The following is a 21,683-nucleotide window of genomic DNA, read 5'->3' as shown; positions in this document are numbered from 1 at the left end:
TTCAAAATCCTAAATGAACACGGACCTGCATCAGTTTTAAGAGAACTACCTAAAATGACAGAAATCATTATTGAGAAAAATGTATTTGACTTTTTAGTGTGGTCCATGTCCCATCCACTAACATGGAGACACCCAAGATGCTTTCGCTTCACTTTTGGGGAGCTGTCCTGTAGTCCAGATTTATAAACAAAATTGCCTTGTCTAATGACCTGATAGAAACTATTCAATTCATTTTGAAAGAGCAACATCCAATGGGGAAACTCGTAAGAATCGACCAATTCCGTAACTTCTCTCAGTCACGTGATCCTTTGATCTTCTTTTCAACCACTCGTCTAATTGACTTTAAACAGGATGTGGCTGTTGCTGAGGATCCTGGTCCAGTGTCTAAATCCATCAACAGTGGTTGGTGTCCTGGTTTGATGCAACGGGAACAGGGTTAAGTGCAGATTACTGCAAATATTATTAGCACCTGTATTCAGGCCTCCTTTATTAAAGTGACGTTAATGAAGAGTTTAATCTCAATGAGAGCGGCAGGTTCTGTGAAGGATTGTGTTTGACACAGTTTACATATGATATTGATGAATCCACACTGTGCTTAATAAAATGCAGAAATTAGGACAGACTTACCTACTGCTTGATGACACAGGCCCGAAAAAATAAAGAAAACACTCACAATAGTATATGGTAACATTGCACGTTAAACTCCAGTGGAATAGTGCTGGACTTAATGGCTCAGTGGATGTAATGATGCGAGTCGGGCTATGGCCTGTAACATGTAAATGGAAATATGAATGGAATATTCTATTAGCAACTAATGGAAACATTTTAATCAAAATATTGTGTCCAGAGGTGAAAAATAATCTGTCGAGGAACTATCTGTACCTGGATGTGTTTTTGATTGTAAGTAAAAGTCAAATTTATTACTACCATTACTAATGTAGAACCATAGTATTAGAAATAGTGACAAAATCAAATACAGGTAAGAAATCAGGGGCCATTTTGGCTCAAGATCCCAAATGAATGACGGTGAGATTTTATCCCCAGATACACAAATTCAAAATAATCACACTGTAGGAGATATTAGGATTTTGGATAGTACAGTAGTAATCCAGGAACTGTGTATTCTTGTGCATTCACTTAATCCAGAGCAGAGAGTTCTGAAAGTCTTCTTTGTCTGAAGTGAAGGTAATTTTAGGTGCCTATTCCTGGGATGTAACTGTGAGAAGACACTGCAGCTATAAAAAAAAAGAGCTATTTCTACATTTAGTCCTGCTGAAACAAAAAAGAAAAGGATCCATTTATCTGATGTCAGTATAACAACTAATATATTGTCATCGAGCATCTTCGTATCAGACCTTCTTATACTGGGCATCGTCTTTATAAAGATAAGACATGAAAAGATTTATCATGATGCAATAATTGGTGTTTAAACATAGAAAATAGAAACATAGAAATGATCCTCATACATTAGTTTGTTTTGAGGGCAGAAGTAATTGCTTTTGCTCATAATGCATCACACCCTGGTTGTAGGGAGGAGGTCTGGGAGTATGGTGGGCGTATTAAGGAATCCAGAAAATATTGTAGTTTTGGTTAAATTGTAATAAGAAATTTCCCATCTTACATTTTCCATATTTAATCCACATTTTAACAATCATAACCTCTAGCTTTTCCTCTGTGTGCAGCCGACATGACACATGACAGAGTCTTATTCTACAGGTTCACTCGTTTATAGATCATACATATCCATAAAATGAAACGGTCACCTTTTAATCACCTGTGGAAATACTTTTACTGAACTGAATCAAACAGCTACATTAATAAAAAACGTTGTGTAGTAAAGGTTCATCCGTGTTAATAAAGCAACATGTTCTGCTTTGGTTTTTAGTCTAATTTTACATTAGTCCATCTGTCAGCACATCTATGAAAATTATATATTTGTGAAAAACACCTAACCCCGCACACGAGAGCGAGCGGGAACTACTGTAGGAGGAGAGAGAGAGAGCGTTCAGTAAGAGATGGAGACACATCTTTAAATGTTTAATGCTGCTGCGATATTCCAATGTGTCAGAAAAAGAGTCGATCTGTGTCACCGTTTTTGTTTTCTTTGCAGTTTTATGTGAAAACGAAATATTTAGAGATTTATATTCAGAGATCCAAAACAAATCAAGCTTATTACTGCCCATGTTGTTGGAGAGACTAAGCAGGAAATAAACTACAGGAAGTCAAAATCAATGTTTTTGTCAGGGTCATTCTTTACCCCTAGTGCTCAGTGTTTGTCCCGTATGTTCCACTTGTGCATGTTTCTTTCATTTCAGCCCCCAAACGTGTCCCTTGAACACCAAGTTCCTTCAAAGCTTCATGAAAATTTCAAAAGCGCCATGAATTATATACATTGAGTGAAAATGCTAAACATGCAAATGCTTGCATTCTGGAGGCATGAGCAAAATGACACGCTAAGCAGAACGTGAAGGTTAGAGAGGAAGTTGCAGCCCTGACAGAGGCAGGTAGAAGCTTCACTGGAGCAGCAGCATCCGAATTTGTTAAAAAAATCAAAATGCAACTGACAGTGAATGTGGAAATCAGTTGACACATTTCTGTGTTTGGGCTCTGACTCAGGTCTTTTGTTAAGTGCTGCATTTGTGAGAGCGATGCGGCAGAAATGGTATTTGGGACAGAGGGGCGTCGGAATCTTTTGATGTGTGCATGTTTGCAGAGCTAACCACGGCTACCTGCACAGATGACTAATCTGCTGAAACACGGAGCTCGCTGGCTCGCAGGGTCAGTGGGTGGCATGGAGCGTCTGTGTCTCGCTGGCTAAGCCTCCACAGAGAGGTCATGAAATTATGATGAGGCTTTTCGGAAATTACTTGGCTTGATTATTGTTGTTTGAAATAAATAACTAATAGAGGTTATTTTGGAGAGAGAGGGGGAGAGAGAGAGAGAGAGAGAGAGAGAGAGAGAGGGAGGGCGAGACAGAGGATTGTAGTTATTGATTAGGACGTCTATTCTGTCTCAAGCAGAGACGTCATCTTGCTCAACCACTTCCCTGAAAAACAAAAGCAAAGAACCTCAGCGAGGAAACCAACAAGTAGAACAACTCAGTCATTTCAAATATGAAAAAAACTAAATGAAATATGATGAAATCACAAAATATCTGGGGCACTAAAACTCAAATACTTTTTAATCTTAAGCCCTTTATACTGTATATATTCCTATCTGGACAAATCTGTCAATATTAGTAACTTTTTAAGTAAAAAAACTACAGGAATAATATATTTATATATATTTATACTATACTATAGTATTTAGATTCTGTATGTGGGTCTTATATCTATAGTTTCTACCATTCCACCCAGTGCTAATAACATAGACTGTGTACAACGACTTTACAGCTTCCCTAAAGTGAAGCCAAAGCAGCTTGATGCCACCCCCTGGTGGCTGGTTGGACTATAGGTCATAAACCATGCCTCCTCCATGTTAGTGGATGGGACATAGACAAAATTAAAAGTCAAAGCACATGAGAAAAATAAGATGACATTTGTAATTTACGGTACTTCTTATTACATTGATGTATGTCCCAGTGTTCCTGTTTGTACTAAGTTGGTTTCTGCAAGAGAGCAGTTATTTTTACTTTTCTCAGCTGGAAGCAGGGCAAAGGAGAGCAGGGTGGCAGAGGGAGACAAGCAGCGTGTGTGTGTGTGTGTGTGTGTGTGTGTGTGTGTGTGGGGGGGGGGGGGGGGGGGGTGGACGAGATGGAGAGGGAAGTATTGAATATGAATCTATGTTGGTAAATGGGTCACCCTGTTAGAAGTCTAGCAGACCTGAGGAAATCAGAGGGCGGCTGGAGCGCCGGGCTTTACCCCCGCCAGACGATTCATTTCTTCTATGAAGAAACTAAACGCTTTTTAAACGTGTCCCAGTATAAATTATGTACATCTTCCAGTACAGTACATTACGTGTTTGATGGTTGATTTAATTAGTCGAGCGAATGTGTGCCAGCGTTTGTGCAATGTCCTGCCACTTTATGCAAGTGTTGTATTAGCGTATGTGGGTGTGTGTATGGAGGCTTATGTGTTATCTTGAATTTGTGTTTTGGGAGTGACAATAGCACAACCTACACGCTAGCCAGTGTTTCCTGGTGAATATACAGTATTTCTATGCCGCATTGTAGTGCTGACATGTTAATTAATTACCTCTAGTCTGTGTTGGCTATACATTGGCAAGAAGTGAAGAAGTGAACCCCACAGGGAAGTGATCTGAGTCACAAGTGTAAACAAAACACAATGTGCTTAAACTAATAACACAATTCGTATATTGTGCGTCTCTGTTGAAAATACCCTGCAAATTTTCACACTGCTGGTGGAAAAATAACTGAACCCTTGTATTGAGTAACGGGTCAAAACCTCATTTAGCAACAGTAACTTGATCCAAATACTTTCTGGAACAATCTGTGTAATTACCTCTGCCAGCAAGAAGGTTATGTCTATATCTGTGTTTGTTTGTTTGGTTGTTTAGTTGGTTGGTTGGTTGGTTGGTTTGTGTATTGGTTATTTCGAAGGTTGGTTGGTTGGTTGGTTGGTTGGTTGGTTGGTTGGTTGGTTGGAAGGTTGGCTGGTTGGTTGTTTTCTTGGTTGGTTGGTTGGTTGGTTGGTTGGTTGGTTGGTTGGCTGGTTGGTTGGTTGTTTTCTTGGTTGGTTGGTTGGAAGGTTAGCTGGTTGGTTGGTTTCTTTTAAATGTGGTTTCAGAAGGGGACTGTGGGGCCTTGGCCATTCTAATCACTTGTTCTAAAAGCATCACTTTCTTCAAACGGACTAACAAACTCCAGCATCATCATCGGCTATTTGCATTTATTATTGCATTCATGGCTAATTCCTGTGGAAGCAAGTGAAACATTAAAGATTTTTTCTTTTGTGCAAAGTGACAATCAAGGACCTCCTCATGACATCAGCAGAAAATTAACGAGCCTGATGCTATTTTTAGCTGTGCTGACTTAACAGTGGCTCAAAAGGTAAATGAGTGGAGGTCAGAGACACCTCACACGAGCACAAGCATCATCAGCAAGTTGCAAAGCCTCAGAGATGGATTTGTCCCATATGTTAGCATGCGTGTTACTGGTCAACACTAAATGTGCCAGTTCGTTATTCAGACAAAGGCCTGGAAACTAAAACAGTTCTGTCAGGACGCTGCTGGAGCTGTGAATCCATGTTGTTTAGTTTCATGGACTCTGTTGTGAAAATCTCGAAACACACATGGTTGTATTAAAAAACAGTGCGTTCACGCAAACAATTGGCTTGTGTGTGTGAGTGAGAGCGCCGCCTGTGACGAGCAGCTCCTCGTCGTTTGGCCGCCGCTTGACACTGAGGCCGACTCTGTTCTCTGACCCTCCGTAGACAACAGGACAATGGAGGGAATGAGACAGAGACTGGCCTGTATGTCGTAATCTCCTCTGGACCATTGTCTTGGGTCCAGACAAAGGGAAAATAATGTCATGATAGCAAATGTATGCACATTTTCCAGGATTTAAAAAAAGAATGTGTAGCTTGCAGGAAACAATAACATTACTCTTTTAGTATGTTTTGACATAGTATTAGGGCCATATTTGTGATTTTGCCAATAATGTCGTAATATTATGAGAATGAAGTTGTTAGTGAAAATAAAGTCGTAGGATTTTGAGAGGAAAGTCATAATTGAGGAGAAAGTCACAATATTATGATAATAAGGTAGTATTATTACAAGAATAAATTAGAAAGATGAAAATAGCTTTAATTTAGTCGAAAGACATAAACATATTGTGGCAAGCGGTGCAAGAAAAGAACAGCAGGAATATAAATATATATATTTTTTAAAAATGTGTTGTTGTACGATATGAAGGATGTTAGGTTTATAGTGAGGAGGCTCAGTCTTTATGAAAGGAGGCCGTGCACACCTCTGAATGACTCTCATCTGAATGTGAGATTCTTTTCTCTAACAATATGATGCATTTTACATCCAAACCCCTGAGTCTCCTTCCTCATTTATCAAGGACTTTAGCCCCACAAACTTTTACTCCGCTCATTAAAAAGCTGTAAACACAGTGTAATCTCACCCTAACCCAGATATTCTTTACTCATCTTCAACAACAAAAAAAACATCCACAACATCAAAGTCCAGGACTTTGAGCCGGCTGCTGCATGTGAAACAGATTCTGTATCTGAGACATGGGATGAACATTCCCATCATCACTCGATCCCTGCAGTTGCTTTTATTTTGACAATATTCCACATTTCACTGTCGCTTCTCACATATAAAAATGACCATCCTGATCTGGGTTTAAACCTTGTGAAAGACAAAATCTCAACTTTCTCAGAACCAAAGCTTCTCCTGAATCTTGTGCAAGAAACAGAGCCGAGCCTTCTGTTGTTTTCCAGTCAAAGTGCACACTTATGTTAAATCTGTAGCACGCACATGGACTTTGAAACAAATGTATATGGTAAATCTCTGAATCTGCAAACACGTCAGCTTCTGCAAGGTTGTTCAAGTAATCTGATCCTTATTAACTCCGCCAAGGATGTGCTGTTTCTCTGTGTGCAAGCGCCCTGTGGTAAAATAATTAAAATGAGAGCACTGCCTTGGCTCTTTTTATGTTGACAGTGGGCAGCAAATCAATTTAAATATCCTCACTTCTTCTCTTATTTCTCATTTCCACCTTTCGTTTCCTCAAATTCTCCTTATGTCTTACTTCTACTCTGATCTTTATGTTCTTTCCGTCTGTCTTAGAAAGTCGCTGATACCTTTGTTCGACACTGTACGTTTTTTTCTTTTGTCTTAAACCCAAATCACGTCCTCACATCTCCGCAGGAAACCAATGAGCTGGTGGCCATCAAGAAGTTCAAAGACAGCGAAGGTGAGTGAAGGGAGACAAGGAGGGAGAGGAGGAGAGAGAGGAGGAGGAGGCGAACGGCCGCATCACCGCTGTCTCTTTAATTTCCCTACAGAAAATGAGGAGGTCAAGGAGACGACTCTTCGGGAGCTGAAGATGCTTCGGACTCTGAAGCAGGACAACATCGTGGAGCTGAAGGAGGCCTTTCGCAGGAGGGGGAAACTCTACCTGGTCTTTGAATATGTGGAGAGGGTCAGCTGAACGACGCTATCGTGTTTATTTCACTGTGCACACATTCATTCTCACATTGCTATTCTGCTGTATGGACTCTCAGTTTCAGGACAGTGAGGCTGCTCAGTTAAACATAAAAAAGCATCACCATGGCAACATATGAACTATGCTGTTGGTGAATAATGGTATTCCCCACTGTGTTGCCAGGGTATCCAGCCAAGTGTTTATTTCATGACAGGCTTTATTTTCATGCTGTACTCGAATCATTTTAGCAAAGGTGTCCCCACTCGCTGCCCTGAGGGTTAAAACACCAAGACCAGGGAGAGGAATCCCCCACTCGGAGGATGATTTAGGAAATACTTGAAAATGATTCATATTTTAAAGCACACTTTCCACATGTCAAGTAGCTGAAGCTGCACCACACATCCTGTATCGCTCTTCAGAGGTGAAATTGCTGTTTGCTTTTGCAGAACATGCTGGAGCTCTTGGAGGAACTGCCCAACGGTGCAGCGCCCGACAAAGTCCGCAGCTACATCTACCAGCTCATCAAAGCCATCAACTGGTGTCACAAGAATGAGATCGTACACAGAGGTGAGAAGTTTGTCTTTGCTGCTGTCTTCATGTCCCTATACTGCAAAATATATCCCAAACACCCAATGGTTTGTGAGCTGCAGTTTTGAAGCCTCGCATTTGGCATGATGGCCAGCGCCATCTTGTTTTTTTTAAAACCAGAAGTGACCATATTTGGAAGGAACTTGAGGACTGTGCAGATCCACCGACACCTGCGACCTGCATCCATTGGACGATACTAGCTGTCAGTCACACAATATCCACGCCTCAATGCATACCGTGCTTTATCGTCTATTTGACTTTAAATGGGACCATGATTTACAAAATGAGCATCATCCTGAATTGAAGAAAACTTGAAACATGTATGAAAATGTTTACTGACATTATCAATCGAGTGAGAATTTCTTATCGAGTAGAGTCGCCCTCTGCTGGTCATTTGAGAGAATACAGGTCTCAGTTAAACGTGTTTTAGTGATTTTCCACAAATTCATGAAAAGACTAAAACCAACAACCTTGCAGCATTTTAGTGGTTTTAACCGTCTCTCTGACGAGAAGAAACAGAATTTTAACTAATAACTGGAGTATGATGAGACTGGAAAGAGAAAATAATGTTGCTTTCATTCCTTCTCCTCATATTGAATATCTGTTTTTGCTCTCTGTAACTTTGGTGAAATTGTACGATCTATGAGAGGTAATGAAATAATAGTTCATTCTTTGTAATCAAGTTTAAATTTGAAATAATTATGATATAGATTTGATGTCATATCGCCCAGCCCTAGCGGCAGCTCTGTTGGTCCAAGAAGCCAGGGATCATGGGTAGTATCCGGTCAAGAGATTGACATGCTTTGTTTTTTCTTGGAGCCCAACAGCATTATTCACCACATGTGTCTGCAGAGGGCGCTGTTGCGCAGTAAAAGTGACACAGTGTTGCTTTAACAAGCTTTTGTCTGTGTCTCTGTTGCAGATATCAAACCCGAGAACCTCCTCATCAGCTCTGAGGACGTTCTCAAACTCTGTGACTTTGGTGAGTCTTTGGTTTATGATCTTAACGGATTCACGGACTCAGCTGAACTTTTACTAGTGATTTCTCTGATGTTCTTCTGCATGTGTGGATTCGTTGTGATGCTGTGAAAATTATTTTTGAATCTGTGATTTCATTTTGGCCTGTTTGGATTCTTTTGCTTAGTTCACAGTATAAAAAAAAAATCACACCATTAATTTGTTACCTTGTAAGCTGCGTGTTAGAAAGATCAATTCTGTCAGTGGGAAGGAGCCGAGCAGAAGTATAACATGTACTCTGGTGGTTGTTATAACAATTAATCCACCACAGACAACCTACTTCAAAGTAAATATATATAAGTACAAATATGAATGAACTATATTGATACAGAATGGTTTTGGGTTTTTTACAGTTTCTCCGGTGTGAAATGCATATTCAGATGTTCTTCTTCTTCAAAATCAAACTGTCAGTTCTCTTTGCATATTTGGCTAATGTGACCCTACTGAGTCAGCTGGGGTGAGATCTGTATTATTCACTGTTGGAGCTGTCGTTCTGTTTATCGTGATGTTGTGATTAAATGAACTCACTGTCCACCAGTGATCTAAAGTCTCAACCCGCCTGCAGTGACATAACTGGTTCGAGTCTGGTCACATGCTGTGACTGTAGCTGTCAAATTAATTTGACTGTTGATTGAACTTTATTCTCAGCAATTAGCCATTAATAGCTTTACATGAAGGACGGTAGAATGTCTGAATATTATCACAGTCATAATGATCAGTGTTATGTTCAGTATCAGGTCTATGTGATTTTTTTATTGCTCTCGCTCAGGTTTTGCTCGTAACCTGTCGGAGGGAACTGACGCCAACTACACAGAGTATGTGGCCACAAGGTGGTACCGCTCACCTGAGCTGCTGCTGGGGTGAGTCTGTGTGTGTGTGTGTGTGTGTGTGTGTGTGTGTGTGTGTGTGTGTGTGTGTGTGTGTGTATGCGCACGTGTGTGTGTGCACGTGTGTAAGACAAAGTGAGAAACAAGAAGACATAGAATGTTTCCTCATTCTGTCTTCTGTTGCATATCAATCTCAGTATTTATTTAATCTCTTCATCACCAGATTTGTGAAATGTGAATGTGTCTGAGGCGGCACGGTGGTACAGTGGTTGATACGAACATCCACCCTCATGATATCGATTAACACTGATAAATATTAGTGTAAGGCAGCACATCTCACATCTTCTCATTGGAGAAGAGAACAAACTAAATCCTTAAACAGAGGATGTTGAGTGATTTTGTTTTATCTGATTTAACTATAATACAAATACCTGATAACTGATTTTCTGTCAGTGGACTAATTGGTTTAAAATGTGTTTACAGGATGACAAATTGTATTGTATGCGATAAAAATAAAAAGCCTAAGCAGCATAATACACATTACTTTCCATATTTTGTTATCTTCATTAAATGTGACAGAAGAGGTTGTGACAGAGAGACAGGTGAGGTCTGTGGGACACTAAAGAATAATGAAGTCAAGTTAAATTCAATAATTTTAATAAAAATAGTAATAGTAATAAGTTATTTAATGACTCTATTTTATTATTTATGAAGTGATACATTCATTTTGTACATGTGTCACTAGTCCCAGAAAGTATTTTGTGTCATTTGTGTGTTTTCATCCTCATCACTTTTAAACGTGTGTCGATGATTCACCTGCTTCAGAATCGGACATGAACCTTTTCCGCTCTTCACTGAATCCTGAGATCAAATATCTCAGTTGTTTTCAATGCTCCTGTTGAGTTTGCTGCTAAATGTCCATTCTCGCTTGGAGACGGCTGAACGTCATCTAGCCTCGCTGCTGTAGCCTGATTTAGTAAATGCCCTGGAACATTTATTGAGACAGCGTTTGAATGCCACCCACTCAAATACTCTCTCCCTCCAACACCACCGCTCCTCTGCTTCTCTGCTGCCAGATCTCTCGCCATTTCTCACCAGACTCCTCAGCTCCGTTCCCTCAGAAATGACCATCTTTCTGATGAGAAATACAGCATCCATTGCTTTATTCTATATTGCAGCACCACCACTAATAATGTCCACCCTCTCACCATCATTCTCATTGTGGTTTCCTTTTCATTCGGTGGTTTCATTTTCACCACAGCCATTATCGTGCAGCATCACTGTTGTTTTTCACCTGAGTGATATTCCGTCTCTTCGTCTCTCTCCATCCGTCCCAGGGCTCCCTATGGAAAAGCCGTGGACATGTGGTCGGTGGGTTGTATCCTCGGGGAGCTGAGCGATGGACAACCCTTGTTCCCAGGGGAAAGTGAGATTGATCAGGTTGGTGAGAAAACAAGTCGCGGATTAAACAGCATTAAATATGAGAAATCATAATAATTTTACCGTAGGTCTTCTCATCCGTGAAGCTTTTTCTTTATATCGTGTTTTTAAAGTAAATCTTTTTTGAGTTTTAACTTGCTCAGATAAATAAACTGTTTGATTCTCTCTATCTGACAAAGAGCCAACCGGGGCTTGATATTTTTTAAGGAGTGAAATTCTTTTTTCAACCAACTGACTGATTAATTTAGAGATTAGCAAAAATGTAAGTAATCCTTAGTTGTGCCACCATGAGTTTATTGATTTGTTTGTTGGGATGAAAGACGGGATAGCAACATGGAATAAATGGATTTGCTGGGACATGTGCTTCCCTCATATCCATCATCATCCCTTTCTCTGATGAAAGAGGGCTCTATATCTCCACAGTGCTGTGAATAAATAGATAATGACAGTAATTAACATCGATATGATGACAGTGTGTCAGACTTCTCCCCATCTGTCCATTTCTGCAGCTCCTCTTTTCAGCCTGTGTCTGAAACTCTTGGTTTTAGCGCCTGTCTCTTTAAGAAACCCCTCCCGATAAAGCCCAGTCTGCTCTGATTGGCCAGCTGGTCCACTCTTTTTTGTGATTGGTCCAAGGCTTCCAGTTACAAATGTCGGCCTCCACTCTCGCTTCACCTGGTTTTGTTAGGGGGTGTGTCAGACTAGCCTTGAGGTGTGCATTATACACGGGGCATCATTAGAAATACATTTTTCATCCTTTTTTAAAATTGCTTATAAATATTACAAATATCGCAGAAGTAGAGTTTTGTCCCTGAACGAGTGCAGTCAATTCTACTGTCATGTTTAACTGTGATGGTTCGTTTCACCTCCAGCTCTTCACCATTCAGAAGGTTTTGGGTCCACTTCCTGCCGAGCAAATGAAACTCTTCTACAACAACCCTCGATTTCATGGAATCAGGGTAAGAGACGTTTTTTCATCCTTTTGTTATTCGCTTTCTTGTTTTCTCTGCTTTGTCTTCGTCTTTCTACTCCTCCTCCTCCTCTGTTGTACCTCCTTTCCTTCTCTCTCCAGCTTTGTGTCCTTCTCTCCTTCTCCTTCTCTCTCTCTCTCTCTCTCTCTCTCTCTCTCTCTCTCTCTCTCTCTCTCTCTCTCTCTCTCTCGCCCGGTCGTGGCAGCGTTCCCAGCACCATGACTGAGTGGATTGCTGTGACTCATGAGCTAGGTGTTTGGTGTTCAGTTTAGCAGCAAGAGAAAATGTCCCAGACGACCAAACTAGACTTTGCCTGTGTGTGTATGTGTCTGTGTGTGTGTCTCTGTGTGTTTGTGTGTGTGTGTTTGATAGTTTTCTTTAGTGTGAGCCAGTGATAGATTTCTGTCAGATGTGTGTTGCGTTTACTGGCACAAACATCTACGTTATATTGAAAAACCTAATAGTAACTTTAAAAGTGCAAAACAAGTTCAGTTTGGGTTTGAATTGTGTGTGTGTGTGTGTGTGTGTGTGTGTGTGTGTGTGTGTGTGTGTGTGTGTGTGTGTGTGTGTGTGTGTGTGTGTGTGTGTGCCAGTTTCCCTCAGTTACTCATCCTCAGACTCTGGAGAGAAGGTACCAAGGCATCTTGAGTGTTCTGATGTTGGATCTGATGAAGGTAAAATACAAAGAAGCACAGAACTCAAACTAATCTGTCCACCGTAAACCTTTGTCAGTTAATAATATATATAAAAAAACATAAGTACGTGCCATTAAAACAGTTTCCTTCCCTCTTTGTGTCTTTTCTCTTCAGAACCTGCTGCTGCTAAACCCCACCGAGCGTTTTCTGACGGAGCAGAGTTTGAACCATCCGGCCTTCCAGCCTCTGAGGCAGGCGGAGAGAGAGAGGCCTGCTCCTGCATCTCCCAACCCGCCGCGCTCCTCCAAGAGGAAAACACACCATCATGGAGAGAACACAGTTCCTACCAGGTTTCACTGATTCCTTTATTTTTATTTAATGTCACAGCTTCTTTTTAAATCCCTCTCAGTAAACACCAGGGCTGAATGATATGGAAAGATCCTGATACACTGTATGTAATGATTTTATAATGATATAAGTTTTTTAATTCCTCCGTGTCAGCTGCAACCAGTGGTCAGAGGCATTATGTTTTCAGATTGTCCGTCCATAGGGCCAAGGACAGATGTCCAAACTCAAGACCCCCTCCCAAGTGTATTGACTAACTGTTCCCCCCACTGCCCCTCCAGGAGTCACACTAAGAGCTCAAGCCGTCGCTCCAACAGTAAAGAGTGCTCCAGCCTCCCTCGCCACGGGGACCTCCATCACCTCGGCAATGAGAGCTTCCTGAATGGCAACAAACCGGCCCCGTCCAGTTTGAGTCCCACGCTCCACCCCAAGGGCCAGTACATGTCCCAGACCCTCAATCGCTCTGCCTCATCCAACAAGGACCTGGCTAACAACAACCTGCCACACCTCCTCAGTCCCAAAGAGGTCAAAGGAAAGACTGAGTTTGATTTCAGCATGGGACCCTCCACAAAGCTGCCGGACCAGGGGCACGGGGGAAAGTACGGCCACAGCAAACCCAGCTCGTCTCGCTCTCAGCAGCAGCAGCAGCAGCAGCAACAGCAGCAGCAGCAGCAGCAGCAGCAGCAGGTCGGCCGCCACACCTTCTTGGAAGGCAAGACAAACACACTGCAGTCTGGAGCGGAGAAACAACATGGCCGACACACCCACAGTATGGCCGACTCTGCCCACGGATCCATGTCCTCCTCGTCTAAAAGTTCGGCCTCTTATCTCAGCCTGTCCAAGAGCCACAGCGCGCTGAGCGATGCCAAATCGGTCGGGAACCTCAGCGATGGGCGGCTCCACCCAGACGACCCAAACTCCAACACAACAGCGGGGGTTGGACCCAGCGCCCGCTTCTTTCCTGCCAGCTGCTTAGACCTCAATGCCCCTTCAGGTCCTCAGGGGCCCCCCGGCAGCCCCTCGACGCGACACAGCGATCGATCCGGACACAGCCCCGCCTCTCGTAGCAGCGGCAATGTCCGCATGGAGAGCAGCACACTGGACTCGTCCTCCAGACACAAATCCAGACATAAGCCTTTAACTCCAGGTAGGAGTAGGAGTTCAATTTGTTTTAAATCATCCTTTTTGTTTTCTGATTGTGAATAAAATATTAACAGATGCAGGAGATACTGATAAATAAAATGAAATCTATTCAGCACAAGACAATAAATAAATATGTGCCGATTATATGATTTGGATTTGGAATTAAAATATTTACAGTATTAAAAAGTAGAAAACTGGTAAATGAGGTTTCTCAGACATGACACAAGTTCATGAAATGTACCTAAAATCTGTTTGTACTATTATTGCAGTTAATATAGAGGCAGACATGGAACTAATCAGCTCCTGATGACATGTAATGCTGGCATGGTTGACTAATTGATTAGTCAATATACTAATTGATTAGTAAATATACAGAAAATGAAGGTATCAAATATGAGGTTTGCTGTTTTAATCTTTCTAATGTGATTTCAGATTTGATGTTTTTTAGATTGTGATGGTTTGTTGGACAAAAAATAAATGTGTAGATCTTTGATACACAATATTGTTTAAATATAAAAAGTTTATAGACTTAACGGTTAATAAATATCTCTCCTCTCTTCTCCAGAGGATATCGGCGCCCCGGAGCTCTTAGACCCAGGAGGAGCGGGGATGCCCTCCACTCACACTTTGCCTTCCCCACACGAGTCTTATCACTACGGCCTGGGCTACACCTCCCCCTTCTCCTCTCAGCAGCGCCCCCAACGCCACTCCATGTACGTGAGGAGGGAGCGCCACCGGCCCCACGGCGTGGAGGGTGGGATGGCGGGCTTGCCTCCGCCGGGGCAGGTGATACCGACAAGAGCCAGCAGCCTGCAGCTCCTCTCCCCGCAGCTGCAGCACCGCACCACCCTCACTGGACACTCAGTGAGCTCATCGAGAGAGGACTGCAACGATGACATGACGAGGGTTAGTGGCAGACACGTCCTGAGAGTGTGTCGTAGTTAAAGGAAACATTCACCCTAAAATACTGAAACTGTCACTGTACAAAGGAAAAGTTCCATTTGGGTCCGTTACAGCTTCAGTGTTGCATTTTTCTTATTCTCAGGCATAAATAGTCAACTGCCAGATTAATGTTGATCTTAACGAAAATAAATAATTAATTTAGCTGACGCTTTTATGACTTAAAATAAGTGAAGCAGCTCATTCTTAAATAGCACAGGGTCTCAGATACTCTGATATCATGTCTGTGATTTTTTTAAAGGAGGATTGAGATGCTTTTAAACTAAATATTTGTTTAAATAAAACTATATATAATAGGAGCTGCAGTATTCTCTACCAGAAAGACACACATTGTTGAGAGGATCTTACAAAAATGGTACATTAATAACTACAATATGAAATTTGTGGTTTTAAAATTTGAAGTGGAACAGAAAATGTAATAAATAAAGATCTGATCAAAAGGGATGGAGTGAAGAACAAAAAGATGTGAATTCAAATATTTTCGTGCGATTGTAAATGATTCTGTAAAATGTGGGAAAACACCGAAGAAGGGGAGGAAGAGAAAAGAGGCCGGTTGATGAACAATGCAAACTCAAAGAAATAATAACATCTCTTATTCAAGATATCGAACAATGTGACAAAGGGTGAATTTTTTCTTTAATGTGTGTGTGCGTGTGGGTGTTTTACGAGGAGGTGTGTGTGTGTGTGTTTCACATTTTCATTGCCACTGCTTCATGCTGCGTCTGTCCGTCTTCTCAACAGAGTGAGCCGTCCCCTAAAGACATGAGCCACCCTTGTGCCCCCATCAAAGACTCTGCGAGGGACAACGCTGCTGCTTTTCATACGCAGCGCTCTAAAAACGAGGTCCGACCCCCTGAACTCCTCCACGCACACTGACAGTAGCTCTTCTGACCGCTGGTTTCCATAGCGTTTTCTGTCTGTTTCTGATCAGGTTCAACAGCTTCACTGCACGTTGTCGCTGGTATAAATGTTACCTCACTGAAAAGCTGGAATGTCTTGTGATGTGAGGCAGTAAAGAATGTGACAGCAAATGTTCAGTGATGATTAGATGAGATGATCAGTCACAAAGCTGCGGGTACCGAGGAACCTTGTCTGTGCGTTTCTTAGGTGGGTATGTACCACGACCCTCATGGGGAAGATGGAGGTTCTTCCAAGGAGAACCGGATGATCTTCACTGAGTCCATGCCGAGGAGAGTCGGCAGCTTCTACCGAGGTAAGAAACAGGCGTCTGCAAACATAACACTTTACCTTAGAGCCCTTTATGTAGCAGTCAGTAGCAGTCAATATTTTAAGTGTAAATTAATGTATAGCATTTACCATCAACTATAACTTAAACATTTAAGACATATTTTATATGATTTAACTGTATTTCACTAATTTATTAAGGTTGCCTGCAGGAGAAGTAAATGACAAATGCATCTTAATTTTATTAACATTCATATCTTTTTACTATTGCAATACAATGTGTTTTAAACTACTACTTTCAAATACTTAATGGTAGTTTCTGTACAAAGCTTTCAACAACAATGAAATTCTAAATATTTTCCATAACAAAATATGAGACATAAGGATTTGTCAAATAAAGAAAAAACATATATGGGATTTTAGAAATAAATTAAATAAGATAGAACATGAAAATACACAATATAAGATAATAAAACAGAAGAGGAAATACATAATTCAGTTTGCTAATATAGATCATATCATCAATCAATAATACCAATCATAAAAGTTGAAAGTGAAACTTTGACCTTGTGATGGCGCTAGAGGGAAAGTCAGCAGATTATGAATTTATTACATCTCATTATCTGGGGGAAACAGATGGCTGCACCAAATTTAACGACAGTCCATTAAACAGTTATTTCAGTAAAACAAACATGTCGTCCTGCTGGTGGCGCCAGAGAAACAGTCAAACAGAGGAAAACAGAAAATTCTTAAGGATGCATCCATAGACGTTACACAAAGATGGAGAATCTCCCCTAAAGTGAAGCCAAAGCATCTTGATCGCTACACTTTAGATTATTTTCTCTACTCCTTGTTTTTTTTTTTCAGTTCCTTCCCCACGACCAGACAACTCCTCCTCTTTCCACGACGGCGTCGTCCAGAGTCGAGGGCCGGTCATCCCCGTTGTCCCCGGAGACCCTGTCATCATGGGCAACCACTCCAAACGCCAGACGGCTTTTGACTGGTAGGTTTTTTTCTCACTGTAACTTCAGGCATTATCAGATCAACGTTGTAACAAGGAACTGGTTTAACTTCGTCCACACTTCTTTCTGTAAAACTTCGATAGTCTTCAGCTGTAGAAACCACCAGATCAAACTATGTCTCATATGTTCCTCACTGTCAAATAACTAATTAAGATTCTCTAAACATTATTTTGTGTTGCTGCTTTAAAGACGTCACAGTCTCTAAATTACTGAGATTAAATGGTTCAAAACTAATTTTCTATTTTTCGTCTGTGTGGCTGTTTGACTCGAGAATGAACTGATTAGTTTTTGACGGTCAAAGGTCAAAGGTCAAGGTCGCTGTTACCTCACAAATCACATTTTTGTGGTGTCGCCCATTCACATGTCTTGTGAATGAGATTTCTCAGGATCACCTGGAGAGATTCTTTTCAAAATTAGCACAAACATTCCCTTGGACTCACAGATGCAGTGATTAGAATTTGCTCATCAAAGGACAAAGGTTGGCCTCACAAAACCTCTTGATCCTTATATCTTATGTCTGTCTTTAGGGAATTTCTTTTTAAGCAGTTGTCACTCTGGCTTAACTAATTTGAGGTCAAAGGTCACTTTGACCTCATAGGGGTCTGGAAAAAAATGTTTGTAGACAGAAACTGCACTGGTGGGCGGAGGCGTACAACCACAGGGCAGTAATTCTAGTTCCCTTTGTTGACAGTTGAAAAAGAAGCATTGTTTGTTGTCTGTATTAATTGATAAACCATTAGAGGCCACATCTAATATAAAATTTGATATTTTGTAAAATATACACAATCTCGCTGTGCTGGAAAGTGAATCATTTGAAAAGTTATTATCGGACTGAAAGCTGAAATCTTGAAAGTGAGAATAATTCAAACGTCACTCACGGGTCTCACATGGTGCCGCTTGTGTTATTTTAGGAGCCGTGACTTTTTTCTCACTCTATACGTCTTCTATTTGTGACATAATCTATTTCGCTGTTTGCCCTGATGTAAGTTTCACCTGAAACAAAGCCACCGTTTAATCCTGAGCTTGTAATTACAAACATGAGTCACTTGACGATTTTCCACATTTGCCTCGCAGGAGCGCCGCGGAGGCGATGGTCATGAACCCTCCGGAGCCCGTCAAAGAGAAGGAGAAACAAGGCTTCTTCAGAGCCATTAAGAAGAAGAAGAAGAAGACACAAATAGTAAGATCGCTTAAGTCTTCACCTGTCATTTAATTTAGCGCATATAAAAATATTTCCTTTGGATCCGTTTGTGGTTTTTTCCCTTGTCCATAGTATATTTATATTTCATTGTGAAGGCTTTTTTTAGACCAGTGCATCTGACAGTGATTTTCTGCAGCATCAGTATCTTAAGTCGTTATTGTTACTTATACTCAACACTGAAAGTTTTTTTATATGTATTTACTGATATCAACCACCAGGCTTGTTAAAGGGTGATTCTGTTTTATTACATCATGGGTCTTATTTCTATGGTTTCTGCCTTCGTTCCTATTGGTTATATATCTATATCTAAAGATGGACGACATGACTCGATTACCTACAGTATAGATCCTAAACCCTGTCTCCTCCATGTTGTTTTGGCTTCAGTTCTGGATAGTGCGAGGAAAAGGAGACACATCATTTTCAAATACACTGGAAATAATAACACTGGACTCACCAGGTGGATTTCTATGGCTACAATGAAGTGCAGCAGACCAAGAAACACAAGCAGTCAATATAACTTTAACCATATCATTTTTTAAATTTGCAAATACTTAAAAAAAAATGTACTACTAAATATCCATTCTCTAATTTAGTTTAAAGGAAGATTTGTTGCCGTACAGTAATTAAATATTATCCTGAAATACTTAATAATAATTATTATTCGAATTTATTTTGATTAAATGAAACTGGATCATTATCCAGATGTGCATTAAAACATTTTCAACAAGATTTCTTGAGAAATTAACAATGAGATAAAAAATGTCCCAATCTAACAGTGTAAAATAAATTGTGGATTAAACCTCTTAATTGAAGTTGCTCAAAAAATGTAATGAGAAAACCAAGAAAATCGGTTCAGGAGTTTTTGTGTAATCGTGCTCACAGACAGACAAACTGAAATAAGACCCATGGTTTAATATAACAGGATTATTCTTCAATACTGGTTTACATTTCTCCCTGTTTATCTTAACAGATATATGTCGTTACTGATTTAGTTTTCTTATTTTCCGTAGTCAATGATGTTTCTTTAACTGGACGAGGGTCAGGTGCTGCAGTTGTTGTTGTGTTGCCGTCAGAGGTTTGTGTTGAGAGCTGTGGCTGTGCGTCTTCTGCTCTACAGACGGACATGGAGGACGGGAGGAACCCCAGCATCAGGAAAAGTCTCTTCCCCCTCTTTAGCTCTAAGAATAGCTTAAAGCACAACTCAGCTGTCAAAGTCCTCCCTGTAGTCGCCTCGCCCATGGTACAACACCAGCCTACTGCGCCCTACCCTGCCTCACCAGTAATCTAACCTCAACACTACAGCTGCATGTCAACTCACACCGCACTCACCGCAACGAGCCGCTTTGAAATCCTCTCAAGATCTCTGTGAATGATCGACGGAGAAGGATTTCAAATGTGCTTTGAGTCGAATGCTGCACGCGGTCTGTGCGTCCATTTTGTCTTGCTATAATGTGTGTGTCCAGTGCATCCACGCCGCGTCACAAGAGACGTTTATCTCATGCTGCAGTGTGAGTGTTTGTGAGGCCGACACGTCTGCACGTCCGGACTCATCCCTTGCAGTTATATCATTGTATCACTTCTATAAACTCACAAACCAGCACGTGTTCAAACTCAAACTACAGACATTTTCATTCTATGTTGTATAATTAAGAGAGTAGTTCAGTATCTTTGTCAATGTGCTTCTTCCCTCTCTTGCTGACAGTTCACCTCGAGCGTCAAAACCTCGCTTGTGTCTGTCCATTAAATACGAAGCTGCAGCCCGGTTAGCCTAGCTTAGCACAAATACTGAAAACCGATAGGACTCAATTTACCAAGTAGCACCTCTCAAGTGCCTCTTCTGATTTAATTCATAACTGATTTATGCTTTAAAGCAACACTATGAAACTGTTCCACCTTAAAACAGAAGCTTTAACATTATTTTGATGTCACGCTGACGTGGAGAAGGGTGTCGCTTTTATTTCCACTCCTCACACTGAACGTCTGTTCTTGTTCTATGTAACTCTGGTGAGAATTTCCTGTGAGGAGTGTTGATTTGACTAATAATATATCGCTGCTGAAATAGTCAGAATCAGTTCCTCTAAGTTCAAGAGTAATGCTGAGCTGTAGATCAGTTTTAAAAAACGTAGACGTCAGTTAGAAACAGCGTTTATCTCTACAAATATGAGGAGTTGTAAACAGAGTTTGGTGGATTAGTTACAGCTGCAGCTCTTCTGGTTCAGGAAGCTGGGGATCATGGGTAATCATTTGTTTTCAGTTCAGTGAGAGGAACGACACAGTCACAGCCCCACTCAGCACATTGATAGGAAGAATTAACCACGTGTTGCTGCAGAGGGCGCTGTTGCTCAGTTACATAGTGATACTTAAATCAGTTATCAAGAAAAAAGACAGAAACATATTTGCTAGTTTTAGATTTGCTCAATGAATTTTTCCTTTTTTCCGTTAGTATAAATTTAATCCCTCTTAAGTTTTTAGCTGTTGATGAGAAAGATGAAGATGTCCCCTTAACTTAATAACTGATCAGAAAACAAGGAGCATATTAATTGATCATGAGAATATTTTTTAATTTGTAGTTTGTTATTCCACACTTTGACACGAGAGAATAAAACATCATCACTAATCACCATCACCACGTCCTTGTGCTTTGTCTGGTCCTGCCAGAGGGATGCATGAGGAACCTCACCAGGATCTGAGACGTGTTGTGTGATGAAAACTCAACGTAGAGAGAATAACATTCACTTCAAATAAGTAACTAATGATGTTCCTGTCTTTTGTTTCTGCAATGTTAGGTCATCGGTATCGGACAGGAACACCTGTCGCTGCAGAGGGGCTCCAAGTCCTCCTCTCATCACGGCAGCCGACGGAAAAACCGCGAGAGATCCCGCGACAGGGACCGAGAGCGAGAACAGAGCCGGGACCGAGACCGAGAGAGAGAACGTGAGAGGGAAAGAGAGAGGGAAAGGGAGAGAGAGAGAGGGAGGGAGAGAGAGAGAGTCAGTGATTGGCCACAAGAGAAACCAGTGGACTCACACTCACAGGTACGTAGAAGATCATGAGTCTTGCACCAAAATGACATCGATTATAATGATATCATCACTTGCAGAATGTGGAAATTGAGGGCGGCAGGGTGGAGCCACACAGCAAAGAGGTTCTTGGTTTGAATCCTAGTTTGTTTTTCTGCCTGGGTTTTCTCTGGCTTCCTCCCACAGTCCAAAGACATGCAAATCGGTGTGAGGTT

The 21,683-nt window shown here is 41.2% G+C and overlaps 1 protein-coding gene across 7 annotated transcripts in view; it reads left to right on the top strand.

Moving 5' to 3' along the window:
* Window positions 1-21,683, top strand: part of cdkl5 (cyclin-dependent kinase-like 5) — a 35,600-nt gene that overhangs the window by 10,566 nt on the left and 3,351 nt on the right. For 2 of the 7 annotated variants that reach the window (XM_034573827.1, XM_034573816.1), the window contains exons 4-20: window positions 6,838-6,883; window positions 6,975-7,111; window positions 7,561-7,681; window positions 8,625-8,684; window positions 9,489-9,579; window positions 10,884-10,986; window positions 11,859-11,945; window positions 12,551-12,631; window positions 12,767-12,942; window positions 13,219-14,087; window positions 14,646-14,986; window positions 15,782-15,883; window positions 16,148-16,253; window positions 17,093-17,228; window positions 18,322-18,427; window positions 19,566-19,727; window positions 21,235-21,483. In XM_034573827.1, coding sequence (XP_034429718.1) covers window positions 6,838-6,883; window positions 6,975-7,111; window positions 7,561-7,681; window positions 8,625-8,684; window positions 9,489-9,579; window positions 10,884-10,986; window positions 11,859-11,945; window positions 12,551-12,631; window positions 12,767-12,942; window positions 13,219-14,087; window positions 14,646-14,986; window positions 15,782-15,883; window positions 16,148-16,253; window positions 17,093-17,228; window positions 18,322-18,427; window positions 19,566-19,727; window positions 21,235-21,483 — 2,973 coding nt within the window. The remainder of the gene's footprint in view (window positions 1-6,837; window positions 6,884-6,974; window positions 7,112-7,560; window positions 7,682-8,624; window positions 8,685-9,488; window positions 9,580-10,883; window positions 10,987-11,858; window positions 11,946-12,550; window positions 12,632-12,766; window positions 12,943-13,218; window positions 14,088-14,645; window positions 14,987-15,781; window positions 15,884-16,147; window positions 16,254-17,092; window positions 17,229-18,321; window positions 18,428-19,565; window positions 19,728-21,234; window positions 21,484-21,683) is intronic. The other 5 variants (XM_034573842.1, XM_034573834.1, XM_034573852.1 and 2 more) reach the window with 5 other exon arrangements.

This window comes from Hippoglossus hippoglossus, chromosome 3 (genome assembly GCF_009819705.1).
Source record: "Hippoglossus hippoglossus isolate fHipHip1 chromosome 3, fHipHip1.pri, whole genome shotgun sequence".
In the NCBI taxonomy this organism is placed as follows: Eukaryota; Metazoa; Chordata; class Actinopteri; order Pleuronectiformes; family Pleuronectidae; genus Hippoglossus; species Hippoglossus hippoglossus.
Note: the sequence above shows the minus strand (reverse complement) of the source record. Positions and strands in the feature narration are given on the sequence as shown.